Source organism: Pelodiscus sinensis, chromosome 16 (genome assembly GCF_052426305.1).
Source record: "Pelodiscus sinensis isolate ZL-2025 chromosome 16, ASM5242630v1, whole genome shotgun sequence".
In the NCBI taxonomy this organism is placed as follows: Eukaryota; Metazoa; Chordata; order Testudines; family Trionychidae; genus Pelodiscus; species Pelodiscus sinensis.
The window spans coordinates 17,819,258-17,846,986 of NC_143067.1; the positions used below are offsets into that span (position 1 = coordinate 17,819,258).

Below are 27,729 nucleotides of genomic sequence, written 5' to 3' on the forward strand. Positions count from 1 at the left end.
TTTTGTAACAACACGGAAATTTTTGCTTTCTTTTTAAATATACTCATACCAGCAATAGGGAAGGGGGATATAATGTATGTATGTGTTATGTAATTTAGGGTGTGTCTAGACTACAGAGTTTTGTCGACAAAAGTGAACTTTTGTCGACAAAACTATACCTGCGTCTACACTACCGCTGAGTTCTGTCGACATAACGTCGACAGAACTCAGCAGTTTTGTTGATGCTGGTAAACCTCATTTTACGAGGCATAACGCCTTCTGTCGACAGAGTTCTGTCGACAGAAGGTGTTACTGCATGTAGGGTTGTGTCTAGACTACAGGGTTTTGTCGACAAAGCATCTTGCTTTGTCGACAGAACTGAATGTAGTCTAGACGCTCTTTGTCAACAGAAGCTTTGTCGACAGTATCTTCTGTCGACAAAACCCTGTAGTCTAGACATACCCTAAATGACAGAATATGACAATAATTCAGAAATAGGACAATCAAAATAGTTTGGTTTAGACTCCGTTTGCTTCCCTTATTGGCCAGATGATAAGAAGCAACAACATGTAGGCTCACAGCCCCAGTATTTTGGTTGACCTAGCTTTGGGCCGTATGCTTCAGAAATGTGAGCTTTCTGTGAAATTCTATAAAGAGAAATCTTTAAGCACAGGTGTCAGGGACAGGTGAATGGAGGATCCTTACCTTTCAAAATATGTTCATTGGTCTTTTCAATTTTAAAAAGCAAAAGTGAGATTGAGCAACAAGACCCTTTACAAGCTTTGTAACATACTATACGTAGTGCAAATCAATCTCACCAACCTGCTTGATCTTGCATTAAGAGGAAGTAGTAAGCAAATCGCAGATAGGCAGCACATGCATAAAAAGGGGGAGGAAAAAGAAAAACATTACTGCTTGATTGTTTTGTGCAAAGATCATCAGAATCAGTAAAAGCATTAATCTAAATCTGCATCTACAGACAGAAAAAACTCAGGAGAATAATCACTGAGCAATAAGATGCCATTAAAGCAAATATCTGAATTATGATTTTATGCCTGATCAGAGAAAGTGTTCTGTACCAAAAGATACTTTATTTTGCCTAATCAGATTACCCTTCCACCCATTCTCGCATTCCCCTATTCAGTTCAATATAATACAGATTCCATATATGATATTACAAGCCTGCCGCAAAGATCATGCCCTAAGAAACATCCAACAGGGCATCTACCACTCCAGAGTTAAGACAGAGTTATGTTTTCAAGGTAGCCATTTTTGTACATTACCTGTAAAATCTTAGCGCACAGAAAGAAAGCTTGCTTTGCATTTTGGTGAGATTTCCAAGTCAATTCTTTGTTTTATATGATCAACTGCACATATGGAATTTCAGCACAAGATTTCTATGTTCAATTACACAGGATATTAGTAGGTTAATTTGCAGTAACTGATGCTTCCATAGAGGTATATGGCTTATTTTGGTTATTCAAGCAGGTATGATCAGAATGAAACAGGAAAAAAAAGTAAAAGAATAATGGCAAAAGGAAGACAACATGCAAAAGATCCACACAGCATGAGAGGACAATTACTATTTTGACTGTAGAACAAGTAGTGTTCATTCAACCACTGATGGCCTGAGCCAACTTCCACCACAGCAAATGGGAGTTTCTTCATTGATGGGAGGAGGACTGCTCCCCAAGTATTTCAGTGGAGAACTTGCCATTACATTAATTAGCCACATCCAAATACTCTGGTTAAAAAAAGCAAGTTTGAAAACAGCATATGCATTTCAATGCCTATAACCACTAAAGGGCTTTACGTTTTAAGCCTTCCTGAAAAAAACAAGCTTTTCCTGCGGGACGACAGAGTGATGTCATCACATCACTCAGAATCCCGCCTGCCTCCTCCCTCCCCAGTGCTCAGCTGCCGCACGGGGTCTGCGGAAGCCCTGGAGGGAGCTCAAGCTGGGAGCCACACGGCCTTTCCTCTCTCCTCCAGCACTCCAGGATGGGGGACCAAAGCTGGCTTTTCCCCTCTCTGCTGCCCCACTGCTCCGGTGGGGGAGCACAAAGTCGCAATTCGCACAGCCCCAGGAACCATGCAACCACTTCCCTTCCCCCCTCCCTGATGCTTGGGGGGTGGAAACTGGGAGGCCACACAGAAACTTCCCTCCTCTTCCCCTGAAGTACCGGGGAGGGGAGTCAGAAGCCACGAGCCTCTCCCCTGCTCTGCCTTCTTCAAACACACCCCTAGGTTGGGGGGAGAGTGTGGCTGGGGAAGGGGGGGGGGGGGAGAAAGGGCCAGGGGCCAGCCAGAAAGAGCTGTGGGGAGGTTAGGGGCTGGGGACAGTTCAGGGAGGCCAGAAAGAGCTTGGCGCAGACCCTTTCCAGTGGCCGGGGGAGCTATGTGGCCTTCCCCTTTCCCTGGTGCTCGGGGGGGAGGGAAGCCCCATGGCCTCCACCCTCCCCAGTGCTGGGGGAGCAGGAGCCGCATGGTCTCGCCCCTCTCCAGTTCTCCGGGGCGGGGGGGGGAAGGTGAGCTGTGCTGCCTCCCCCTTCCCTAGTGCTTCAGGGGGAGGGGAGGGGAACTGCGCAGCCTCCATCCTCCTCCCCTGTGCTCCTGGGGGAAGAAGCCACATGCCCTCCCACCTCTCCTGTGCTGGGGGGTGGAGGGTAGAAACTACACTCCTTCCCCCCTCCCCAATGCTCTTGCGGGGTGAGAGGGAGGTTGGCGAGTGTAATGAGCAGGGGCGCAGCCTTCTAGTGATGAATAAATGGGATTTTGTTTTTCTATTATAGGTTGAACCTTTAGTCTGGCACCCTAGGGACCTGACTGCTGCTGAACCAGAGAATTTTCCAAATTTGCTGACACTTCCACTGCTTACTAGGCTCTGAGAAGACATTTTTAGGGTAAATTAGAGCTAAACAAGAGTACAGAACACTGACAACCAGGACTGGTACCTGTAAAAAACAACTTTTTTGAACTGTGGGAAACTTGGCCACACCCAGGAAAAGTGGACATCCAGTTAACTAAAATCATCCCGGACCACAGATTTTGCCTGACCAGAGAGTTCTGGACTAGAAAGGTTCAGCCTGTATTGGTGGAAAAGTGTTAAACGCTACAGTAAATGAGCAGTTAAGAAACTAAGATGCTCTCCCTTTTAGATATCAACACCTTGAACTATCAACCTCTTTCTGCCTACGAAAAGGGAGGAGTGCAACTCAGGCTTGCCGAAATAAGCTACAAACTAGCGTTAGAAAGTTTCCACTGACCTGGAATTAGAGTTTTTACAGAGTACTTTGGAGTAAAATAACCATCACTAACTGATTAATTTTAGTGTTTATAGGGGCAGCAAAAGAATCTGGAGCCAGAGGCAACTAAGCCATAATTTCTTCATCCAGACCACTGGGCCTTCTCCGAACAAAGAAAGACCATGATGCCCATGCAAATGATGATTCATAATGGCATGGCTATGTTTCCACAACAGAGAAGTCGTTTTACTTGCTACCGTTAAAGATCTGAATCAATTTCTCTTCAGATCAAAGGATCGTGAATTAATCAAATGCTATTTAGCCCACTTTCTAGGTTATAAACTTAAAGCAGGATTTTGATTGTTCCACTGTTTTGTTCTCCACCAATGTTTTAATAAAGGAAGAAGCCAATGAAACAAAACCTCAAATCTGGATTTTCCATTATGTCTTCCCCCCTCATTAGTTAGCTTGAACAAAACACTAACTTGCCTTACATGTTCTCAAACATTAAGCTACGTTGCACATGTTGAACAACTGTTTAAAGCTTGGAAGCAGCAAAAGAAAAGCATGCTTTAGCTCAATTTATAAACCAACATTTTTCTCTTAAATAAAAACGTGGCAGGGAGCAGCGTGGCATTTACAACATGGAGTACACAGATTATGGAAAGGCCAAAGCTTTGTTAAATGACTTAAGAGCTCCCACTCACTAGTGAAGGACTTATCCAGAGGTTTCTCTATGACAGAGCATGTGGAGTCTGAACTACTGCTGCTGCTACTGCCTGGAAAACAAAGAAGTAAGACCCACAGGAAACCCAGGAAAGAAGAAACAAGAATATGAAGAAACACGCTGCTAAAAATTAGTTCCAAAGGAAAGAAATCCAAAGAAACCCAGAAGAACCAGCAAACTGGTTTGAAAAGGCAAGTAATGCTTATGTTTGGAAGCATTCGCTTAGGTACTTTTAGATTCAGTCCTGTAAAGCAAGGGTTTTCAAACTCTGGGTCATGGCTTTTAAGGGCAAGATGCTAGCTGGCTGCGAGACAGTTTGTACAGACAACCACAGCTCCCATTGACTGTGGATTGCTATTCCCAGCCAATGGGAGCTGCGGGAAGTGGTGCTCCAGTCTGCATTGCTTCCCACACCTCCCATTGGTTCAGGAATGCCTGTACTTGTGGAAATGCAGGTAAACAAAGCATCTCGCAGCCAGCTAGCAGCTTGCCCTTACAAGCCAGAGTTTGAAAACCCCTGCTGTAGAGCTATTTCACATTCTAAAATGTATGCGGTAGAACAACCATATTTCAGCAAAAATCCATCATTACCTGTCTGGAATGAGACTCAATATATGTAGTTATTTTACTTGTTGTAATTGCTCAAAGCAGAAAATGATCCACAGGCTTATTTTCACTTTAAGTTTACACACAAAGAAGAATATTACCACCATTCATTATGTTACCAGGGAAGTGAATTCGAGCAGGATTTGTTCTATGAAAGGGTTGTAATACATGCCGCAAAAGGGCAGTTACTAAAAAAAAGCCTGTAGTCCAGTTAACTAAAGTTACTAAACCACAAGAGAACACTTGTGCTATTTATAATCTACTAGTTTAAAACAGTAGTGTATTAGTGGTCAGCATTTTTGCCACAAGGAATGACCCTGAGAGAAATGTGCTAGATTACAAATCATTTAAACTCTAGTATATGCAATGAATTTGTAAACTCAGTTAATCTTAATTGACAGGAGATTCTTAGCTTCATAGAAACCTCTGAACTGGTATATGCTGAAGATTTATAATATTTAGCCATGAAGGGCATTTTACTTCACTTTGAGCTACATTCTGCACTCACCCATTGCAAATCTAGATTAGCTAATTTGAGAGCAGAACTCCATCATCAGAGATATTTCTGAAACTGTACTGAAGACCAGTTATAACACTCCTTTTCTATGAACATCAAGTACATGTAAATGGAATACCATCTAATAAATTGAAAACATGTGAACAAAACAAAAGCCACTTGCAGATTATTAAAAAACACACTAAGTAAACATACCCACCTCACTGGTAGTAATATGATTAAATATGGCAAACAGCTGTAACACGAACATAGCCCATCAAAAACAATCCCACATAAGCTTGAAAAATGTGTTTGTATGTTACAGTACTGATAACCAATAATGTGACTGAGCAATAACAATAATGTTGTTAAACATCAACAATGAAACAGTTTGTAGGGAAAGCTACAGAATTTTGGCTTAGGACAGACTTCTGGGGGTTCCCCATGGAAGCATGCATTTTTTACCATGTGTAAACCTTGAACATAAAAATAGTTAAATCTGGCATTAGAACTGTGGCCCCCTGAAGAAAAACAAGACAATTTGTGACACTAATGAAATGAGTCAAATATAACAGATTCCTTCCTGCTCTAAGTCTGGAATTCTGTTTAAAACACATTCTACCCTTTGGACAGGGAAGACGTTTAAGCGTTAAAAACAGCTTAACAAACAAATTTAATTTAGCTTGTAATAGTGCAGCCCAACCCTACAGTCTCTACCCTCAGCAAGGAGAAGTCAATGAGAATATCTTCATCTCATTCATAGCACAGCACGCTATTATTAGACAAGGCCAGTGTTCCCTCTAAGATTCTCCATCTGTGAGCAGAGTGAGTTTTGTCTTGTGCGCCAATATTGATGTCATGTGCGCCTGTTCAGATGTGTACATAAAAGTGTAATGGAAGAAAGCCCCACTCACTGTGCAGATGCATTAGCGCCTGCCCCATCTTCAGCCCTGTTACACATCTAGCACCCCTGTTTCCTTCTCCACCACCAGTGTCCACCTGGCAGCCCAAACCCTGGCAGCAGCAGCTGCCCATCAGCTCCATGGCCCTACGCCCCAGTGGCAGCAGCTACCCCCAACTCCACAGCCCCAAGCCCCAGCGGCGGCAGCTACCTGCCAGCCCCACGGTCCCATCTTCCAGTGATAGCGGTTGTCCGCCAGCTCCACAGCCCCAATCCCAGGTGGCAGCAACTGCCCGTCACATGGCCCTGGCCTTGGCAGCATCCGCCTCCCACCATGGCTTCAGTCCCGGCAGTAGCTAGAGCAGCCACCTGCTGCTGTGGTTGCGGCCCCATCCCCATCCCCGGCCCCATCCCCACTCACCAGATGGCACCGGCCATGGGAGCAGCCACCCACTCAGTAAGTCCAGGAAGGTGAGTGCTGCTGCATGACTCTTCAAAGGAGGTGGGCAGGCTCAGAATGTTTTGTGTGCAGCCACGCACCTTAGAGGGGACACTGCACAAGGCCACTAAGTTTCCTGTTGTTTTTAAGAAACTGATCTCTCTATGGCAGATTTTTGTACTTTCCCCACCTAAAGTTGCCAGCTCTTTAGGATTGTCTTGGAGTCTCCAGGAACCAAAGATTAATCTTTAATTAAATATTATATCATGTGATGAAACCTTGAGGAATACATCCAAGCAAAACTGGCAACCCTGCTCCCTCTCCACAACCCCAGAGACACTTCTGTTGTGTGTGTTTGGTATCAATCTCGTAAACATGCAAACAGTAACAAGCCATATGCAGTCACCCTCCTATAATCAGGGAACCACCACATAAGAGAAAGTTACTACAAGCAAAACTACTCAAGTGGAAGCAGATGCTATATAAAGGTACAGCAGTCCAACTATAATGACTGCGTCAAATGGCTTAGTTTCTACAAGAGGCATGATAATTGCAGCGGGCATTAGAACTTTACTGCAGTCTCAGTTAAGTTCATACTTATGCAAAGTTGCATACTGATTCCTTTATGCAAAGAAAGTTCTCAAATCAACTTCTCGATAACTAAGGATCAGAGAATTGGAGCATGCTGACTCCTTACCCCTTCGTTTTTTACGCTTTTCCCCATCTTCTCCAATCTCCCCATCTTCTTCTTCATCTTCATCTTCAGAACCACTGATATCAGAGCCAGATATCTCTTCCCCTAAAACACAAGTATTTGTTTCCAAGGTATTCTCTTTCACAGCATAACAACACAATTGTAACAGTAGCACTTGAACTAACTTCAATTATATCTGAACGTCTTTGTAGTAGGTATTAAACGACTGTACAGGCAATGCCAATTTGGGAGAAACCTGGTTATTTCCTTTTGTTGAAATGTACATATTACATGAGTATTTTTCAGTGTGTAAAACAAGAAAAATATTAAACCAATGATCTCAGTAAGGCTGAAAGTCCAATTCCAAAAATACACTAACATACCAAAATTCTACCTGTAAATAAGTTTACAACTAGAGTCTACTATTACAGTGTTTGCAAAGCATGACTGCTAAAGCATATCGCCCTATGATTCTTCAACAAAATATTGTTTCTTTTAAACACTTAGGATGAAGTTTGAAGTATAGAGAAAAATGGGTAGTTTGTTCATCAGGAATAAATATTTATGCTATAAGCATGATGCCACAGAGATGGCTTTTTTAAATGGACAGTCTCCAATTGTTTTCTGAAAAGATGGCTCTGCTGTAACCACAGCATCCATTAAATGTTTTTAATTACAGTATTCAAAATGAATGTGAAACCAAAGTCTGTCACAATTCTTGCAATTACATTCTAAAGATCAGTAGAGAGGCACAGCTGCATCCTTAGATCCATGAGTTTCATTTTCTCAGATGTATGCTTTAATCAGACTTCTATCTGCAAGGCATTTTGTCTGTAGTGTGGAGCCCAAATTAGTAAAGGAACTCAACAGGGATTGAAATAGTGGGTTAAGAACACAGGACGAGAAGCCAAAGAGCACTGCCGTGCATTCCAAGTTTCTGGGACTGAAAAGATTTCCAAGTGGAAATCGTCTTTGCTGGGCTTTTCCCTTATCCATCTGGAAGGATACTGACGTGGCCATGTGAGCCAAAGGAATCATAGTTCTACCCTCTCAAGAGATATGCTGCTAGGAAGAGGCTTGCTCTGTTGTGGAACATTCAGGGTTTAGAGTTGCTCACAGACCCTGTGGAATCACAGGAGTTTGTAGCTTTACCCTCCTTACTTTTTATAAAAGACTTTAAAAGCCACCTCCACAAGTTCAGTCTCAGAGTTTCAGAGGCACTTGTTCTCCTCCCATGCACATTTTCCTGCTAGGAGAACATTTAACTCTTTATCATTATGTTTTAAAAAGCCCAATTTGTATTTTTCCCCAGTCTGACATCTATTTGCCATTAATTTAACATGAATGGAACTTTTAAAATTAGAACATTTCAATTATATAGGTCACATCCAAACCTAAACTAGGAACAAAAAATGAAATCTGCTCTCTTACGTTAGCTCTAAATACCATCTAGTGGACAAAGCCAAAACTTAACTAAAGAAATGCTCTTAACTTGCATTCAGCACAAAACTACATATCTCCCATCTATTTCTATTTATGGATGATCTTTAGGTTTCATCTCTTTACTTAAGACTAATGTAACAAATGCATACATGAAAGCACAGAGGTTTCAGATACTATCACACAACTCCTGAAAAGTATTCCATTGTAAATCTTTCAAAAGGAGCCGTGTCACACAGGAACAGAATCACCTGAAGTTACAGAGAACGTTGTTAGGAATAAGGGAAGTTACCTTCCTCCAGCTTTTTCTTAAGCTCTTCAATTTCTTTTTGAAACTGACGGAGCAAGGCATCCTTGGGATCTTCATTAATTCTGGCTTTATTCTTTATGTTTTTGGCACGGTTGGCATATCTTAATGTGCTGATAGTCTCATCATAATTATAGTCTGCAGGACCAATATTTGCACACTGTTACATACAAAAAAAGAGTTACTTGTGTATATTGGATTTAGCAGCATATAAAAGCTTGAATGACATGAATACAAGTAGTTGCAAGATCAGAAAATGTAAAAGCAAACCCACACCCAGTTGTGCAAAATCCTTACTGTAGTTCTCTGCCCATAAACTGTACTCTTCTGATGCCTCCAGAACATGAACCAAGTCCTGCCTGGGGATAGACAAGCCACAATTTCCCTTAGACCCCATGTGTATGGGTAGTCTTGTGTTGGACTATAGCCTACCGTGTCCAGAAAATTTATATTCGGATAGATGTAAGGCTAAAAACTGCACCAGATGAGAATATGTTAACAGGAAGTTCTCCGGGTAAGGGAGGAGTGATTACAGGACCCATGGGATAATGTGTTTGTGGGTTACTTGCTGGTAGCCTGAAAGATACTGGCTACGTCTACACTGGCCCCTTTTCCGAACGGGGCATGCTAATTTAAAACTTCAGAATAGGGAAATCCGCGGGGGATTTAAATATCCCCCGCGGAATTTAAATAAAGATGTCCGCCGCTTTTTTCCGTCTTGTAGATAAGCCGGAAAAAAGCGTCTAGACTGGCCCGATCCTCCGGAATAAAGCCCTATTCCGGAGGATCTCTTATTCCTACTTCAATACAAAGTATTGCACTTCAAAGTATTGAAGTAGGAATAAGAGATCCTCCGGAATAGGGCTTTATTCCGGAGGATCGGGCCAGTCTAGAGGCTTTTTTCCGGCTTATCTACAAGCCGGAAAAAAGCGGCGGACATCTTTATTTAAATCCCGCGGGGGATATTTAAATCCCCCGCGGATTTCCCTATTCTGAAGTTTAAAATTAGCATGCCCCTTTCGGAAAAGGGGCCAGTGTAGACGTAGCCACTGTGTGTTGAGTTCATGTTTGTCTATGTGTTTGTTTAGCGATCCATGTGCTGAGCTTTTTGTCAGAAGGACTGTGTGCTGAGGCCAGCAGTTGGAAGCTGTTAGTTTCGTAATGAGGATTTGAAATCTAGAACCCTCTGTTCATTGATTAAGCCTTAACCAGGAAGCAGGGCTATCGGGAAGGCCAGGGTATATAAAGCCCGCTAGTAAGCGACCAGGGACAGCCAATAAGGAGTTTCTTGGGGGAGTTTAGAGGGGGAGTTGGAAGGAGACAAGGTACACTTGACATGCTTTACAACTTTTAAACTCAACTAAAACCAAATCTACCTGATTTAAATTAAAACCCTATCAATCTAATTATCTGTAGAAGAGAATGCAGGCAGAAACCCAACAGCAGAGTGGGAGCTATCCTGTTTATTGCACCAAATGTAGTATGTATGATTACCTGCCCTATGGGAAGGTAGAGTATGTGTGCATTTGGTGCAAGGAACTCCTGGCCCTCAGAGACGGCATATGGGCTTTGAGGCCAGGGTGGCTGAATTGGAGGAGCTAAGGAAGGCCGAGAGGTACGTAGATGAGGCTTTCCAGGACACTATAGAACTGTCCCACCTCCAGTCAGATAGCCCCTGTGCTGTTAAGGTGGGTGAAAGGCTAAGAAGGGAGAACATTGAACTGGAGCAGAGGGAAACAATCCCGTAGTTGAGACTCTCCTTCCAGATGATGCTATTGTATCCTCTAGCACTGAGGATACCTCTCCAGGGGAGGGAACTCCAGTCAACAGGAAAAGAAAGGTGTTAGTAATAGGGAATGTGATCATTAGAAACATAGATAGCTGGGTTTGAGATGACCAGGAGAATCATACGGTGACTTGCCTGCCTGGTGTGAAGGTTACGGATTTCTCAAGACATCTAGATAGACTTATGTATAGTGATGGGGAAGAGTCAGTGTTCGTGATACAGGTAGGTACCAATGACATAGGGAAGGGCAGGAGAGAGGTCCTGGAAGCCAAATTTAGGCTGCTAGGAAAGAGATTGAAATCCAGGACTTCTATGGTAGTATTCTCTGAAATGCTTCCAATTCCACATGCAGGGCCAGGTAGGCAGGAAGAACTTCACAGTCTCAATGTGTGGATGAGATGATGGTGTAGAAAGGAGGGGTTTAGATTTATTAGGAACTGGGGAAACTTTTGGGATAGGAGCCGCCTATACAGGAAGGATGGGCTCCACCTAAACCAAAATGGAACCAGATTACTGGTACTTAACATTAAAGTAGAGCAGTTTTTAAGGCAGTTTCTAGGCTGTAGAGCAGTTTTTAAACTAAGGGCTGGGGAAAGCTGGTGGGTGCGGAGGAGCACATGGATTGGACAGAGACATATGTTAGGGGAGGGTCTATTATTACGGATTCTCTATGTTCTAGTCAGGAGGAGAGGATGGAAGATGATAAAGTATGGGTAAGATCAGATAAGAAACAATCAAAAGAAAAGGTCTAACATAACAGGAAATGGCAGACATTAAAATTTTGTCACTATTTAAGTGCCTCTACACAAATGCTAAAAGTCTAAATAATAAGATGGGTGAACTAAAGTACCTCATATTAAAGGAAGATAGTGATATAATAGGTATCACAGAAACCTGGTAGAATGAGGCTAATCAATGGGACACAATCATACCAGAGCACAAAATTTATTGAAAGGACAGAACAGGTCATGTGGTGGGGGAATGACACCATAAGTGAAAGAAAATGTAGAATCAAATGAAGTAAAAAGCTTAAATGAACCAAAATGTTCCATAGAATCTCTATGGGTACTAATTACATCCTCTAAAAATACGAATATAGCAGTAGGGATATATTATTGACCACCTGACGAGGATAGTGACTATGAAATGCTAAGGGAGATTAGAGAGGCTATCAAAATAAAAAAACTCAATGATAGTGGGGGGTTTCAACAATCCCCATGACTGGGTACATGTCACCTCAGGACAGGATGCAGAGGTTAAATCTCTTGATACCTTAAATGACTGCTTCTTGGAGCAGCTGGTTCTGGAACCCACAAGGGAAGAGGCAATTCTCGATTTACTCCTAAATGGACTGCAGGATCAGTCCAAAAGGTACATATAACTGGACCGCTTGGAAATAGTGACCATAATGTAATAAAATTTAACATCCCTATGCTGGGAAAAATACCAAAGCAGCTCAACACTGTGGCATTTAATTTCAGAAAGGGAAACTACACAAAAATTAGGAGGTTAGTTAAACAGAAATTAAAAGGTACAGTGACAAAAGTAAAATCCCTGCAAGCTGCATGGAAACTTTTCAAAACCACCATAAAAGAGGACCAACTTAAATGTATGCCCCCAACATAAAAACACAGTAAGAGAACAAAAAAAAAGTGCCACCATGGCTTAATAACCAAGTAAAAGAAGCAATGAGAGATAAAAAGGCATCATTTAAAAAGTAGAAGTTAAAATCCTTGTGAGGAAAATAGAAAGGAACCTAAACCTTGTCAGATTCAGTGTAAAACTATAAGAAGAAAAGCCAAAAAGGAGTTTGGGTGTCATATTTTTAAGAAAGATGTGCCAAATTAGAGAGCGTTCAGAGAAGAGCTACGGAAAATGATACAAGGTTTAGAAAAATCTGACCTATGAGGAAAAGTTCACTCTTGAGAAAAGTGAGTGGGGGAGCACCTGAAAGAAGTCTCCAGTATGTGAAGGGATGTGGTAAAAAGGATACTGAGCAACTGTTCTCCACATCCGCTAAAAGTAGAACAAGAAAGTAATGGCCTTAATCTGCAGCAAGGGACATATAGGTTAGATGTTAGGGAAAACTTTCTAACTCTATGGACAGTAACCACCAGAACAGGCTTCTAATGGAGCTTATGGAAGGCACCATCACTAGAGGTTTTTAAGAACAGATTACACAAATACCTTCCAGGGATGGTCTAGGTATTCTTGGCCCTATTTCAGTACAGCAGCGTTTCCCAAACTATAGGCCACGGCCCAGTACCGGGCCCCTGGAAAAAAATACCGGGCCTCAGCGTGGCTGCCCGGAGGGGAGCAGAGCAGAGCGGGCTGGGAGAAGGTATGTGTGTGGGGGGAAACCGGCCACCAGGAAGCAGGGTTGGGGGAAGCAGGGCTGTCCCGAGGAGATGGGGGGAGTGGGGCGGCTGGCGGAAGCAGGGTTGGGAACAGCGGGCCTATCCAGTGGAACCAGGGCTGGACGGGGGAGGGAACAGAGGGCCTGTCCAGGGCGGAACCAGGGCTGGACGGGGGAGATGAGGAAGACGGGAGAACCAGCTGCTGGAAGCAGGGCTGGACAGGGGCAGCGAGGCTGGTCAGGGAGGGTGTCGGGGGACCGGGGCTGACCGGGAGATTGGTGGGGAGCGGGGGGAACCAGCCGCCGGAAGAAGGGCTGGACGGGGGCAGCAGGGCTGGACTGGTGAAATGGGGAGGAGAAGAGAGGGGGAGCGGGACTGACCCGGGCACATGCAGACCCTGCAGATGAGTGAGTCTAGCCAGGGATTCCATTCCCTCCTCCCACCTCCCCATACCCTCCCTCGAGTAGTTGCAAACTGCCTGGCTGGTAGACACACTCAGACAGCATGAGCACATCTACCAGCCAGGCAGTTCACTGCTAAGGACTGATACACCTAAATTATAATAAAACTTACCTAATTAGAAAATACCAGACATTTTATATGTCTGGTAATTTTTCAATTGTTTCCCGGACAAAACCCTCAAATACCGGACTGTCCGGTACAAAACCGGACACCTAGCAACCCTACTCTCCCTCCTAGCCAGATACCCTATCCCCAATCTGCTCTTGCTCCCGCCTCCTGGAGTGCCCATGTGATGCCGGGTCCACCAAGGCCTGGCCCAGGCTGGGCGGAGGATGCAGCCGGGTGAAACACTGAAAATTTATTCATTTTTCATTTTTTTTCATATGCGTTTATATTTTTGGGCTGCAAAAAACAGTACTGAGAAAAAAATGGGTTCCAACTAAAGTAAAAAGTTTGGGAAACCCTGATCTAGCCAGCTTTCTATCCATCTTACAGTCCATTTATTCAATCCATATTCCCTTAACTTGCTGGCAAGAATATTGTGGGTGACTGTATCAAAAGCTTTGCTAACACTGGCACTGGGGGCTTTGGGAGGACCAGAAACAACTTATTTGAATATTCATCATTTGCTTAATGAATATGAAATACGCAAATGAATGTTACCGATCCTCCAAAAGCTCGTGAATGAATGTACTGGTCCCCGTGTCAAAAAGTTTTGGAACCCCTACAGTATAGGAATTGGATTCAATGACCTCAGGTCCCTACCTAACCTACATTTCTATGCACTGATGAAAGAGCACAGTCCTCAAAATAAAGGATAAATATGACAATCGGACTATTCCCATAAGAATTTTGCTTCAATTCCACCTTAAAGATAGAAACTGGGACATTGAGCTTTGGTGTGACCCATTCTTACCATCATGGTTTTTGAATTGCCTCCCAAAGAATCCTGAAGAAGTCGAGTCAATTTGGAGTTACGATAGGGCACATGAGTACTCTTGCCATCTACCAATGCTGAAATAACATTCCCAAGAGTGGAAAGTGAAAGGTTAATTTTTGTGGCTTCCTTTAGTCGTTGCCCAGTGGCTCCAGTTTTTGTCTGCCTTTCTGACCCCTGGAAAAAAGAACACACAGGCATTTAGATGGCTGAAGGACAGGGTCAGGCAAGTCCTAATGGAATCTTTAACTTAAGGTAGCACTGAACAGTGTACAGGAAAGCCGCATAGCTGGAAAAATGGAATGTACCATTCTCAGATACAAACAGTTATTTTAGAAAGAGACACTGAAGCTAATACACAACACTACATATCCCCCCATAGTAAGTTTTTAAACCATGATCTCTCCCTTCCCCCAATCAGTGGATGTGAGGGAAAGGAAACATCTAGCAACATATAAACAATCACACTTTTACAAGATGAAAGTAATGGAACCATCTAGATGCCCATAATGCACTTGAGCAACCTCAACAATCTGATAATTGTACCTTTTGTTCTCCTTGATTATTCCCTCTATTAGGAAAGTTACACATGTCTAAGGAAAACCCCAGTCCTGGAATTCGTTTTACTCAGGCAGATTTATGCATCCAGGCACAATTGCATTGATTTAAGTGTGGTCCCACAGGAGTCTGTACCCACTGAATCACTTACTGGATCAGGGCTTTACACTGTAAGCTCTCTGAGGTAAGTGCGATACCTTTTGCCCATCTTGCAAAGGGTCCAGCATAACAAATAACCATCCACAAACAGCATTTTGTTAGATCTGAAGGTTACTACTTACTGCTAGATCTACAAGGTGCAGCTTGCCCATACGAACATGCATGTTTCCATCAACACCCTTCTCGCTGCACTCAATGGTAATAGTGAAGATGGCATGGGAACGGGAACTGTGTTCATTCATATTAGTGGCACCAACAGAACCTTTAGTTAAGAGATCAAAAAACACAAGAATTAACAATGAACAGTATGATAAAGTAGTCCTTAAGCTGAAAACAAAGAGGCCATTAAACAGTTATCATATCACAACGATTTATAATATTATTTAATATAGCTGAATACATAGTTGTTGTTTACATTCTGAAAGTGATAATATCTAATAATTAGTATGGAGTAATTATCCCAGCTATAACACCCAATATTTTGCAGGTTTTCTGATACTGCTAATAAATGGGATTCATCTCCCTCAGATGCTGTTGTCAAGGTTTTTTTCTGGTGCTTGAAAGTGCAGCATTCATCTGCAGACATGAACATTTGAAAAAACAGGTAGAAGTTTTATTTCTACTTGTGTCCCTGAATGTCTTTCAATCCCAAAAGGCACCAGGCAACGGCCCACCCATTCATCTACTTTGAAAATACAACTGACTCATCAAAGACTACAACTGTAAGACATGTGATGTTCAGTACCCAATAGTTTCAGACCCCATTAATCCTTGCTGACTGAACTGCATTTAAGAGTATTAAAATTTTGCAGTTTTCACTGTATAAGTAAGACCTCTATCGTCTGGACTTCTGCAGTCTGGCAACATCTGTGATCCAGCATCCCCATGAGTGCTCCCAGGATGAAGCACTCACGTGGAAAAGCTGGTCCCACACTCAGCAACTCCTTCCCTCTCTAGCGCTTCATTCACTGTGTTCAAGTTCAGGGAGAGAGGGGGAAGAGCAGGGACAAGGGATGCTCACGGGAAAAGGCAGGGTAGCTGCAGAGCTCTCACAGGGCTGCCATCTCGGTTCCTAGTTGCAGCGCTCTGAGCACCCTCACCGCTTCTCCCCCCCCCCCCCCCCCAAGGTCCCCTTTCCAATTCCCGCCTGGTTAATGCCAGCCCCTCTACTGCTGCCAGAGTGGAGCCCTGCAGCCAGTAGCAGCCGCAGAGGAGCCAGCATTGACCTCTACTGGTCTGGAAGATTCCCTCATTCGGGACCAGTCAGATGCTGAGGGTGCTGCACAAGGGATGTACAACCTGTTTTGGCAGGGACAATCACTAAAACTTGCTTGATTTGTACATTAACATAGAATATTTCATTCAGAAAGTGTCCTGGATATTAAAACGAACTGCTTTGTTGCTCTGAGAAAACATGAAATCGCATCACCAGTTTATAGCACTACAGAGCACAACACTGGTCTAAAGCATGTTCATCTGAGCAAAGGCAAGAGGAAGAAAAGGAGAATGACTGTGAGCAAGTACAAGACCAACTAGGAATCTCAGTGATCCCCTCTTTTACTTTACTGTATTCTCACCGCTTCAGTTACAGCACTTTCAAAGCCCCACTTTCACCCTCTCAACTTCAGCACTATCAAGACTCCACACTGGAACAAGTCTTGCAGACAGTATAGCATCTGTCCAACCTTCACTGGCTGCCCCTGAATCACCAGAGTTATCAAGGAGACACCTCTTAATGCTTGGCTGAAAGCACCATGCCAGAAGAGCTCCTAGACCAGAAGTGAAAAACATTCTCTGTTCTCCAAGTCAGCTGTCTACATGACAATGCATTGTGCTACAGTACCCTGTGCTCTGGACAAGAGTTTAGAACCCTAATAGTAAGTGGTACTTACGGTTTTTGTGGCCTAGAGTCATGATTCTGTCCATATCATCTGCATTGTTTACAACATAAGCTGAAAGATCTTTAATATAAACTCCCACGTCAGGTCTCTCTTTAACCTAAATAAGGAACACATTTGATTGAGCACTTCCAAGAAGCATACAGCAGTTATAACATAACATACTAGTGCACTTCTATTTCTAGACGCATACCTTCTATTCTACCCAAGCATGATTTATCAGACTAAACAGGCTTAGGGATCAAGAGCAGTGTTCCCTTTAAGCTCCCTATGGCTGGGAGAGACTGGCTGCCCTGTCCTCAGCAGAGAGCTGCTGCTGTTGCTGAGGGAGAAGTGCCGCTTCCCCAGCCAGGCAGCTCCGAGCATGAGCATTAAGCAGCTGCGAGGCTATGCTGCCATGCAGCTTAGAGGGAACACTGATCAAGAGTTTTGCAGGATGGCATTCCTCTTGCAAGGCAAATCAAATGGAAGGAACACAAATCAAGAGGAAGCCTCAAATCTCCAGATAAACTGTAAAGAGGGATTCAAGAGGGAAGCCGACATGTGGCACACTCAATCTTACTGGGAACCACAATTCTCTCTCTCTCTGTTTCCTATGAAGCAGTTTGCCAGACTGGAATTAGAGAGACATAAAAGCCTGTGTTTAAGAGGCCAAGAAATCCCTCAGTCTCATCAACTGTTTCCTAGCCCAAGGAACCACTGAGAATTTCTGAAGTATTTAACGAAGTGATTTGTCCATCTCTTATTTCTTCTCTCTAGAGAAGTATTTCAAGGCATTGCTACAATATCTGGAGTGAACCCCACATCTTTTTCCCAGAAAGAGTTATCAAGTCAGCGGAAGAGCAATAGTTTAACGTAGGGGTGGGGGGCACTTCACAAATTTTGGAAGTTATTGTGGGCCGCCCCAGAAGGGGCAAGGCCTTGGGTGAAAGGGTGGAGCCAGGAGACTTCAGATGCTCTCCTGCCCCTGAATGGCTTGGGGTGGGGGAGTGCGTGATGTCTTTGCCCCCCACTTCATCCCCACCCTGCCAGGTGCGACCGGCACCTAGAGAACAGCTAGTAGCTCCCTCTAGGCACCACGCATCCCTAGTGGTGTGAGGATACTGTGCTCTCTCCCTGTTCCCAGGGCAGTCACGGCCCGGGGAGCGTGTGAAGTCTTTGAGAGGAAGAGAAAGAGGGAGGGAAGGAAGGAGAAAGGAAGGTGGGGGGAGGGCAGAAGGACTTTAGGGAAATATTCTCTGTCTTTTATCCCTCCAGGGACCCAAAGCATACAGTCCTGACTAGGGGACCACCAGCAGCACAGCAGCTGCATCAGGAGGGGCCAGAAGGAGGCTTTCCCCTCAGTTCGGGAGGCGTGGCACCTCGCCTCCCAACGGCTGGTAAAGGTCTGAGGACGGGGGAGCACCAAAGTCTCTCATTCCCTTGCTCGCCCCACCCTGCCAGGGCACACAGGTCTCCTCCCCCTGTCAGGGAAGGAGACATCACCCTCCCCTCCTCATCCCCAGGTATCAATTGGCCTGGGGGTGGGGGGAGCAGCAAGGCAACCATGGACCAGATCAACTGGCTTGGCAGGCCAGATCCAGTCTGTAGAAGTTGTCTTGCTCACCCCTAGTTTAAGGTATGGAGATCCACAGACTCTGTCTCAGGGGTCCATTGTTATCACAGAACAATGTTTTTCAACCCAGAGTTGGCAGACCCACTGGGATCTGAAGACTATAGCTAAGATTTCTACCAGTGTTTGCACCTCCATTAGACATTTTTTAGGGGACCACACATGAAAAAAGGTTGAAAACCACTGGCACAGAACCATACTAAATATGCCACCTTGCAAACTGTTGCTACTATATCAGGTTCATAACTCACTGAGCTTTCTACAGATAGTCTGTCAGGGCAGCTCCTAAAAGTCTTTGGGGAGATCATAAACCTGTGGAAAAATTTGCCATAAAAGTTGGAGAAATTTCCCTAGATGAACCATACCAAAAGCATCTGCGTAAAGGACAAATGCACTTTGACCACTGAGTTCTTTTGATAGCAATACAGGTGTTGAATAGAATACTTTTTTTTATTCTGTTTTTAATATTTTCAGCTATTTTCCCCGTAGATTCTCCAGCTGTGAATTAGTCTACAGTGTGAGGGGAAATAATATTACATTATTAGACTTAAAGGGTAAGTGAGAAGCAGAAATGACAAAGTTGATAATGGCAATGGTAACCTTTGGTGCTAAGGATACCTTTTCTCCCCCTTCCAAGATCCGCCTGCTCTTTTTTTATACTCAATTCTTCTTGAGGAGACAATTTTTTAAATTTAAAATGCAAAACGTCAGTGATTCAAAACATTCTCCTCACCTCTAGCCTCTGTGTCTGGTCTTTTCCAAGCAGGTCACGCACTTCTTCATTGTAAATTTCCAAGTAAGACACTCGAACCAAAAATCTAAAATTAAAAATTTCATTTATAAACTGAAACATTTGTTAAAAGGTACCTGTTTTCATCTCTGTGTCCAAATAAAATATGGCATGTACTGATACAAACTGACAGTTTCCTAACTCATAAACAAAGAAGTACTTAAACTTAATAGGTGAAATCCTAGCCACAACAAAGTCAATAGCAAAACTTCCACTGACTTTAACAGGGTCAAGATTTTACTCAAGATGCTTGAAATCTTGTGCTTCAATCTATTGCTTGTCTTAGGGATCCAAGTGAGAGGAAAAGAAAAGTAATTAGTTTACCTTGTATCCCCTTCTGCCTTTGCAATGTGACCAAATATATGGGCAAATGAATTGGGGATGATTCCTCTAAGCTCAGGAACAGCTCGGACGCCTTCCATGGTAAAAGTTTTCCCTGTGCCAGTCTGTCCATATGCAAAGATGGTGCCTGCAGAACAAGAAAAAAACCACCATCAATGATGAATTAGCCTTTCCAATACACACTATAGAGGCCTAGAGGAAACATTGATGTTTAGTCTTTGCAAACAGAGTCAACATTGATGCAGAAATACAGAGCTGCGCAAGCTTTGCTTCTGCCTGCTTGAAACGAAGGGTCTTTTGAGAACTGGGACATGAGTGCCAAGACAAAACTCCTTGTGTACCACGCAGAGGTTGTTCCAACACGGCTGTACACATGTGAAACCTGGACAACATATAAGCATCACCTGAAGGCACTTAAACAATATCATCAACGCTGCCTCAGGAGAATCCTAAATATCCCTTGGGAGGGCAGGCACACGAACATTAGCATCCTGGAAGAGTCAAACATGACCAACATTGAAGCTATCATCATCTACTAACAACTTTGTTGGATTGGTCACTTGGTCCGGAAGCCTCATCAGCGCCTCCAAAAACAGATTCTGCTTTCCAAGCTGAAGGAAGGACAGTGGAGCACTAGGAGCCAGAGGAAATAATTTAAGGACATGCTGAAGGCAAACATGAAAAAAAATGTGGTATCGGTGTTGACACTTGGGAGAACCTGGCCCGGGACCATTCCCAGTGGAGAGCAGTAATCCATGAGAGAATGGCGCAATTTGAGAGGTCCTGCTGCAGCACAGACGAGAAGAGGCGGAGAAGAGAGCGGCAAAAACTGCCTTGCATCCTTCCAATAGCCACCAGCACTTACTCCTCCTGCAATAAGACCTGCGGCTCCAGAATCAGACGGGTCAGCCATCAACAGATCCACAAATAGGAGGGTGACAAGAAGACGTCCTACTCATTATTGAGTAACCACCAAGATAAGTCTTTGTAAACAGAGTTGAACTACTGCTTATCGTTCTTGCAAAAAGTCTGGTAAAGTTGTACTGCGAGGTTCTAAAATTACGACGTGTGTTATTTCAGACAAGCACAACAACTGTTCTAAGAACACATCTCACACAAGCAGTCAAAACTAGGCCAATCAATAATGTGTTATATTAACAGGGACAATATCCAAAATGTAGAATGAACGACTTTGTTCGGGCATGTTTACTCATTTCCTTTAATCTACTGTTTTATAAAATTTATTTCAATCTTTGTCTTGTACAAAGGCAAAGAAGAGTAACTAACTAGACACAGGTAGTTCATGTTCCAGAATATGTACGTACCTGTTAAGACAGGCAAAAGGAAGAAACATAAGATTATTTTTAAAATGGTAACTGACTATACAGTGGTGACAGCCTTTTCGGAGGGCACTCCCCAGGGTGGGATCAGCCACTCAACCACATTTGTAGCCGCCTCAAATTGATTCAGCACAGGCCACATTCCATATACAGGCATAGCACAAAACAGGATATAGATTTTAAGAATCAGTTGCAATTTAGACTACATCACCAGTCAGTTTCTCCTTCACTTCTATCAGAAAGACTTACCAGACTGCAAAAAATAAGTTTGGCTCTTAAGTCAGGTTTATGCTTTGCTGCAGCTACAAACAAAAAACCAAAAACCCAACCTCTAGCCAAAAACAGATACAGGCAGTCCCCGAGTTATGCGGATCCGACTTATGTCGGATCCGCAGTTACGAACAGGGTTTGCTGCCCATCTCCCTGGTCTGCTGGAGACCAGCAGACCAGGGAGACGGGAAGCAAAGCCTCTGAGGACGCCGGCAGCGGGACAGCCGCGGCGCGTCTGGGCTGTCCACTGCCCGCGTGCTCCGCGGCTTTGATCCACGTCTCCCCAGACCAGGAAGATGGGGAGCAAAGCCGGGGAGCACGCGGGCAGCGGACAGCCCAGACGCGCCGCGGCTGTCCCGCTGCCGGCGTCCTCAGAGGCTTTGCTCCCCGTCTCCCTGGTCTGTTGGTCTCCAGCAGACCAGGGAGACGGGGAGCAAAGCTGCGGAGCACGCGGGCAACGGACGGCCCAGAGGCGCCGCGGCTGTCCCGCTGCCGGCGTGTTCTGCGGCTTTGTTCCCCGTCTCCCTGGTCTGCTGGAGACCAACAGACCAGGGAGATGGGGAGCAAAGCGGAGCAAAGCCGCGGAGCACGCGGGCAGCAGGATAGCCGCGGCACGTCTGGGCTGTCCCGCTGCCCCCGTGCTCCGTGGCTTTGCTCTGGACGCCTGTGGTACAGCAGCTGGGGCGCTGCTGGTTGGTCCCGTAGCACCGCTCTGGGCGCTACTGGACCAAGCCGGCAGCACCCCAGCTGCTCTGCCCCAGGCGTCCTGATTCAGCCGCTGCTGGTCAGTTTCAGCAGCGGCTGAATCAGGACACCTGGGGCAGAGCAGCTTGGGTGCTGCTGGGTTGGTCCAGTAGCGCCAAGGAGCGGCGCTACTGGAGCAAACCAGCAGCACCCAAGCTGCTCTGCCCCAGGCGTCCCCAAGTCAGCCGCTGCTGAAACTGACCAGCGCTGACTACAGGAAGCCCGAGGCAGAGTTGCTCTGCCCCGGGCTTCCTGGAATCAGCCGCTGATCAGTTTCAGCAGCAGCTGACTTGGGGATACCTGGGGTTCTTAAGTTGAATCTGTATGTAAGAGCTGGCGTCCAGATTCAGCCTGTTGAAACTGATTCAGCCTGTTGAAACTCTGCCTCGGGCTTCCTGTAGTCAGCCGCTGGTCAGTTTCAGCAGTGGCTGAATCTGGATGCCAGTTCCGACTTACATTCAGATTCAACTTAAGAACAAACCTACAGTCCCTATCTTGTACGTAACCCGGGGACTGCCTGTACTTAATTCTGGTCTAATATCTGGATCTGCTTTATACATAGCCTTAACAAAGCTTTTGCACTGGCATTTAAATATCAGGGAACTTCCCATATTTTACATCTACACTTATTCGAATATAAGTGAATTATTTCATCTTGATCTTAAAAATCTTTGCAACTACTATTATTTATAACTGTCCATTTGGAAACATTAATCTATTTCCTTACCAACATTTTTCTGCCATTATACATACATGCCAAGTTGTTACTGCAGAATTACTCATACATGAAGGGATAATTATATTTTACAAGAAAAAAAGTACTCATGAATCTGGTTTTGCTAAAAAGATAAATTATATGTCCTTTACAAATAGAAAAAAATAGTTGAGAAGTTTGGCCCCCTAACCTTGCCAATACCTGATGCTTACAACATAACTGATAGTTATTAGTTACCAATTATAAAATCACAACTCACAGGCAATAGGAAACAGAATTGTGAATATTCTTATTGGACATTCTATTTTAAGTAAAAAAGGATACAGCTGACAATAAGAATGATATGTTGCTAGCACCTGCAGTCTTTCTTCAGATAAACTCCCACTAAAAACAAATGGAATTTTGATAGTATAAGGGATCATTAATTTTTAGGACAGTAAAAGACTTACCATTGTACCCTTCCAGAACAGAGTCAATAATTGGTCTCGCAGTTAAGTTATAGACATCAAGCTGTTTACTCTCTTGTCCAAAAACTGTATCAAATGTAAATGTCTTTGGAGGTTCGTTGGAAGAGTCTGTTTTATGAACAGTAATGGTTCCCCTCATTTCATCAACGTTAACTGCCATCTTGTAGCACATTGCTTTCTCTCTTTCATTGAAAGGTCGGCATCGGACGACAACCTTGACATTATCACAGCTCTCAGGCTTGTCTGGCTTCTCAGATTTGTTGATCTACATACATGAAAACCAAATAAACATCTTCAAGAGTTACAGTGTAAGACTTACAGATGTGCTTAAATGTACACACTGAATAATTCCATTGCCTATATTTAAGTACATGTAAAAAGTGTTCAGAACAGGGCATATTTACAACTGCAGCTAAGAGAATAAAGTGCAACAAAGAAATAACTGGATTACAGTACACATAAAATTCTACTTTATTAGTCATTCAAGATTTGTGAATTTTATCAAGTTATTCATTGTTTGCATACTGTTGTTGAAAATATGTGATCATTTGAAAACATGGGCACCCTTAGGCTTAGTTACAATGATACTAGGGATGTGAAAGTAACTATGTACACAGTTAACAGATGAGCCTGGTTACATGCAGGTTACATGCAGGCTCCCCTTTTCTCTCCCCCTTCCTATGCTGCTGTCTCTTAAAAACAGCTCCCTGTGCACACCAGGTCCTGCAGAGCCGCCTGCCTCCCCACACTGCTGCCTCGGTATCAGAGGCAGCAAGGGGGTGGGGGAAAGCACAAGCTGCTGCTGGGAGGAGCCATCTTAAAAATCGGTTCCTCCCAGCACCATCTGTCAGAGGCAGCAGTGCGAAAAGGGGGTCATAAGAGGCTTCCACAAAGCAGCCTCTGCCTGTAGGCAGCGGCTGCTCTGCATCCCACAGAGCAGCTCCTATCCACATCTGTCAGGTCAGGCCATGAACAGAGGTTGTTCTGGCAGCAGCCCCTGCCTGCAGGGGGTCCCAGTTCCCTGTTGGGAACCCTTGCGGACAGGGGCTGTTAGACCCGGTGCAAGCCAGGACTGAGCAAGCCCAACTCAGTCCCAGCTCATGCCAGATCCAGGACCTACCCCTGCTGAGGCTCTTCAGTTTAAATGTAGTAGGAACTGGGCTCCCTGACCGCCTTGTTCTTACTATATTTAAGCTGTAGAGCTGCAGCGGGGGTAACTCCTGGAGGCTTCCTTCCTTATCAACTAATTGTGTAGTCAATCTGTAAGTCAATAAAAATTCTATCAACTACACAATTAGCTATTTACTCGCTTCCTAACATCCCTACATGTAACCGCTGGGAAATTTTTTCAGTGGTTACACAATCACTTAACTAAACGCACTTTAACATCCCTCACTGATACTGTGTTTACTCTCTGATTAGAAGATGTAGGTAAGTAATGAACACAAACTGCAAATTTTATAATCAAATATACCGCTAAACATTTCTTTTGAACAGTCAAGCTAAATTCACATTTTGCAACTACGTACACAATTAACATGTGTAAACTTGATCATGCCTTGAATTTCAGATATAGAAGGGTCATGAACACAATCAAACAGAAGTTTTTTTGAAGTCAAGTGAATGCTTGCAAAACATCTGTATATGCACTTTCCTCATCTCTACTTCAAGTGTGACTTGGAGCACCATATTCAGGGTATTGTGTCTTTTACATACTTCTGAAATACATGAAACTTTTCTATTCTGACATCAAGTATTTCAAAATAAGAATTCTAAGCCAACGGTAACACACCTTCAGATTGAACATTGGGTATAAAAGAGTCTATCACTCACTTTAAAACTTACAATTACACAGTCAATGCTAAAAAAACACTACCAATTGATGCTACAGAGATTGTTAACTATCAGCCAGCATCTAACTTTTGCTGAATAAGCTGATAAGGATGTTAGCATTTGGATACTGGGTTTGTTGCTTGTTTTTGCTACCAGTCAGCAGCCAATATTCTGCATTGCTGTCAAGCTTTAAGCCAGAGCACTACTGAGGCAGCATTTGTTCTGCTGGTAAATGGGCTCCTCCAGCCCACAGAAAGAGAAGTATATATACTTATCCTGTTGAATGGAAAATCAATTATTGTTCCATCATAGGACCAGCATTCCAAGCCTCAGAGCCCCTGAAGTAAAAGACACTCTCTCATACGGTGAATTGTAATGTGCAACAGTTCCTCCCAGGGACAATAAATTTCGAGTACAGGCAGTCCCCGGGTTACGTACAAGATAGGGACTGTAGGTTTGTTCTTAAGTTGAATCTGTATGTAAGTCGGAACTGGCATCCAGATTCAGCCGCTGCTGAAACTGATCAGTTTCAACAGCGGCTGAATCTGGACGCCAGTTCCGACTTACATACAGATTCAACTTAAGAACCCCAGGCGTCCCCAAGTCAGCTGCTGCTGAAACTGATCAGCAGCTGATTCCAGGAAGCCCGGGGCAGAGCAACTCTGATAGAGGCAGCAAGGGTGGGGCAAGTGAATAGTCGACTAGCCTGTCAACTATCCAATAAGCATTTGCTTATTGGATAGTCGACTAGTCATTCACGTCCCTAGTTCCTCCATCTCCAAAGTCCTCACCTGCCTCACTCTACAAGACTCAATCTCTTCCCCGATTCTCAACATCTTTAAGAAGTCAATGGGAGAGCTAGTTAAATAGCACTGGCTAAAGTGCCAGCAGCTCAAAGCAAACAACTAGCTTTATGCCTTCTTTATACCAATGTCCAGCTGCAATCAACATCCAGATGAAGAACAAATGGCTAAAGCTGAACCCAGTAAGGCTAAGAAAGAAGGAAATAGCTTTAAAATAACTTTATTCCTGTATAACATTCCCTACCCAGCCGAAAGCACGTGCCCTCAGATTATTAAATTGGAACAATGAAACCACTAACCAATAAGGGAAGAGTAAGACAACATAGCATCCTAAGCAGCTAAAGCCACCCTATGGATGGAGGTAACTTCCACAAGAGATAAGAATGACCAGGAAACTCAGCAGTCTGAATTAAACATTCTCAACACTAGAACCTATTAAAAAAATACTATTAAAAAATACTCATATGATACTCATGTTACTTGTTTTATAAGTTGGAAAGAGAAAGACTGCATTGTATTCTGAAATAATTGTGGAAAAACTCACACGACAAGGAATCTTATAAGTAGACAGATCAAAAATGTATTACCAAATACTAAACCCTAGTAAGAGGCACAGGGTGGGCACATGTCATAGTTACTTTTTATTATAAACGGCAGTTCAGAGTCAGCAGAGAAGTCTAAAATCAACAAAGCTAAAAAGTTGCAGACCCTCTGTTTGCAACCCAGTCACAAAGAGAATCCTTATTATTTAACTGAACCATTGCTATCAGACAATGGAAGGTAGGGATGTTAGCCCAGGCTTATCAGTTAATCCTAACTGTTACATGCACCCTCACTTGCTGCCTATGACGCAGAGGCAGCGGGAGAGAGGGGGAGGCAAGAGCTGGTGCCCAGGAGCTGATGCCCCCGCATGCCAGCTCCCACGGAGCCACCTCCCCACCCTGCCCACCTCCCACAGAGGCAGCAGTGCCTGCCCTCCACGCTGCTGCCTCTGATAGAGAAGCAGAGTGGGGGGTGGAGGAGCAGGCAGGAGCTGGCATCCATGGGAAGATGCCACCTGCCCACTGTGCTGCTGCCTCTCTATCAGAGGCAGCAGGGGCGCATTGGGGGTGAGGCAGGTGAGAGCCGGTGCTCACCTGCCCCCCATGTGTAAACATATAACCACTACAAATTTTAGCAGTTACATCTTTACACAAATACAGGATTATTACATCCCTAGTGCTAAGTACTGTAGATCAGTAGTTCTCTGCTACACTGAATACCATGTACAGGCAGTCCCCGAGTTACGCAGATCCGACTTATGTTGGATCCACAGTTACGAACGGGAATTTCTTGCCCCGGAGGACTGGAGCGGCGGGACGCCTGGTCCCGCCGCCCGCCTCCTCCGGGGTGAGAAAAGCTGCTCCCCATCTCCCTGGTCTGCTGGGGGAGCCAGCAGACCAGGGAGACGCGGAGCAATGCGGCGGAGGACCCGGGCCGGACCTGCGGTGCTTCCAGCTGATCTGGAAGCGCCACGGGTCCGGCCCCGGGTCCTCCGCCGCTTTGCTCAGCGTCTCCCTGGTCTGCAGACCAAGGAGATGCTGAGCAAAGCGGCGGAGGACCCAGGTCCGGACCCGCGGCGCTGATCTGGAAGCGCCGTGGTCCGGCCCGGGTCCTCCGCCGCTTTGCTCCGTGTCTCCCTGGTCTGCTGGGGGGGGGGGGAAACGCAGCTAGTGCCCCCCCCCCCCAGCAGACCAGGGAGACGTAGAGCAAAGCCCGGGGCCTGTGGTAGAGCAGGTGGGGCGCTGCCAGTTGGTCCCGCAGCACCGCTCCTTGGCGCTAC

General features: G+C 44.5%; 1 protein-coding gene across 2 annotated transcripts in view; it reads right to left on the reverse strand.

Annotated features, from left to right (window-relative positions):
* Positions 1-27,729, reverse strand: part of KIF3A (kinesin family member 3A) — a 42,571-nt gene that overhangs the window by 12,742 nt on the left and 2,100 nt on the right. Inside the window, exons 2-9 of one of the 2 annotated variants that reach the window (XM_075900348.2) lie at positions 23,254-23,536; positions 19,718-19,862; positions 19,337-19,421; positions 16,986-17,091; positions 15,216-15,355; positions 14,356-14,553; positions 8,820-8,994; positions 7,091-7,192 (exon numbers count right to left, since the gene is read on the reverse strand). In XM_075900348.2, the coding sequence (XP_075756463.1) occupies positions 7,091-7,192; positions 8,820-8,994; positions 14,356-14,553; positions 15,216-15,355; positions 16,986-17,091; positions 19,337-19,421; positions 19,718-19,862; positions 23,254-23,536 (1,234 nt within the window). Of the gene's footprint in view, positions 1-7,090; positions 7,193-8,819; positions 8,995-14,355; positions 14,554-15,215; positions 15,356-16,985; positions 17,092-19,336; positions 19,422-19,717; positions 19,863-23,253; positions 23,543-27,729 lie in introns of those variants that run through there. The other variant, XM_089769504.1, reaches the window with a different exon arrangement.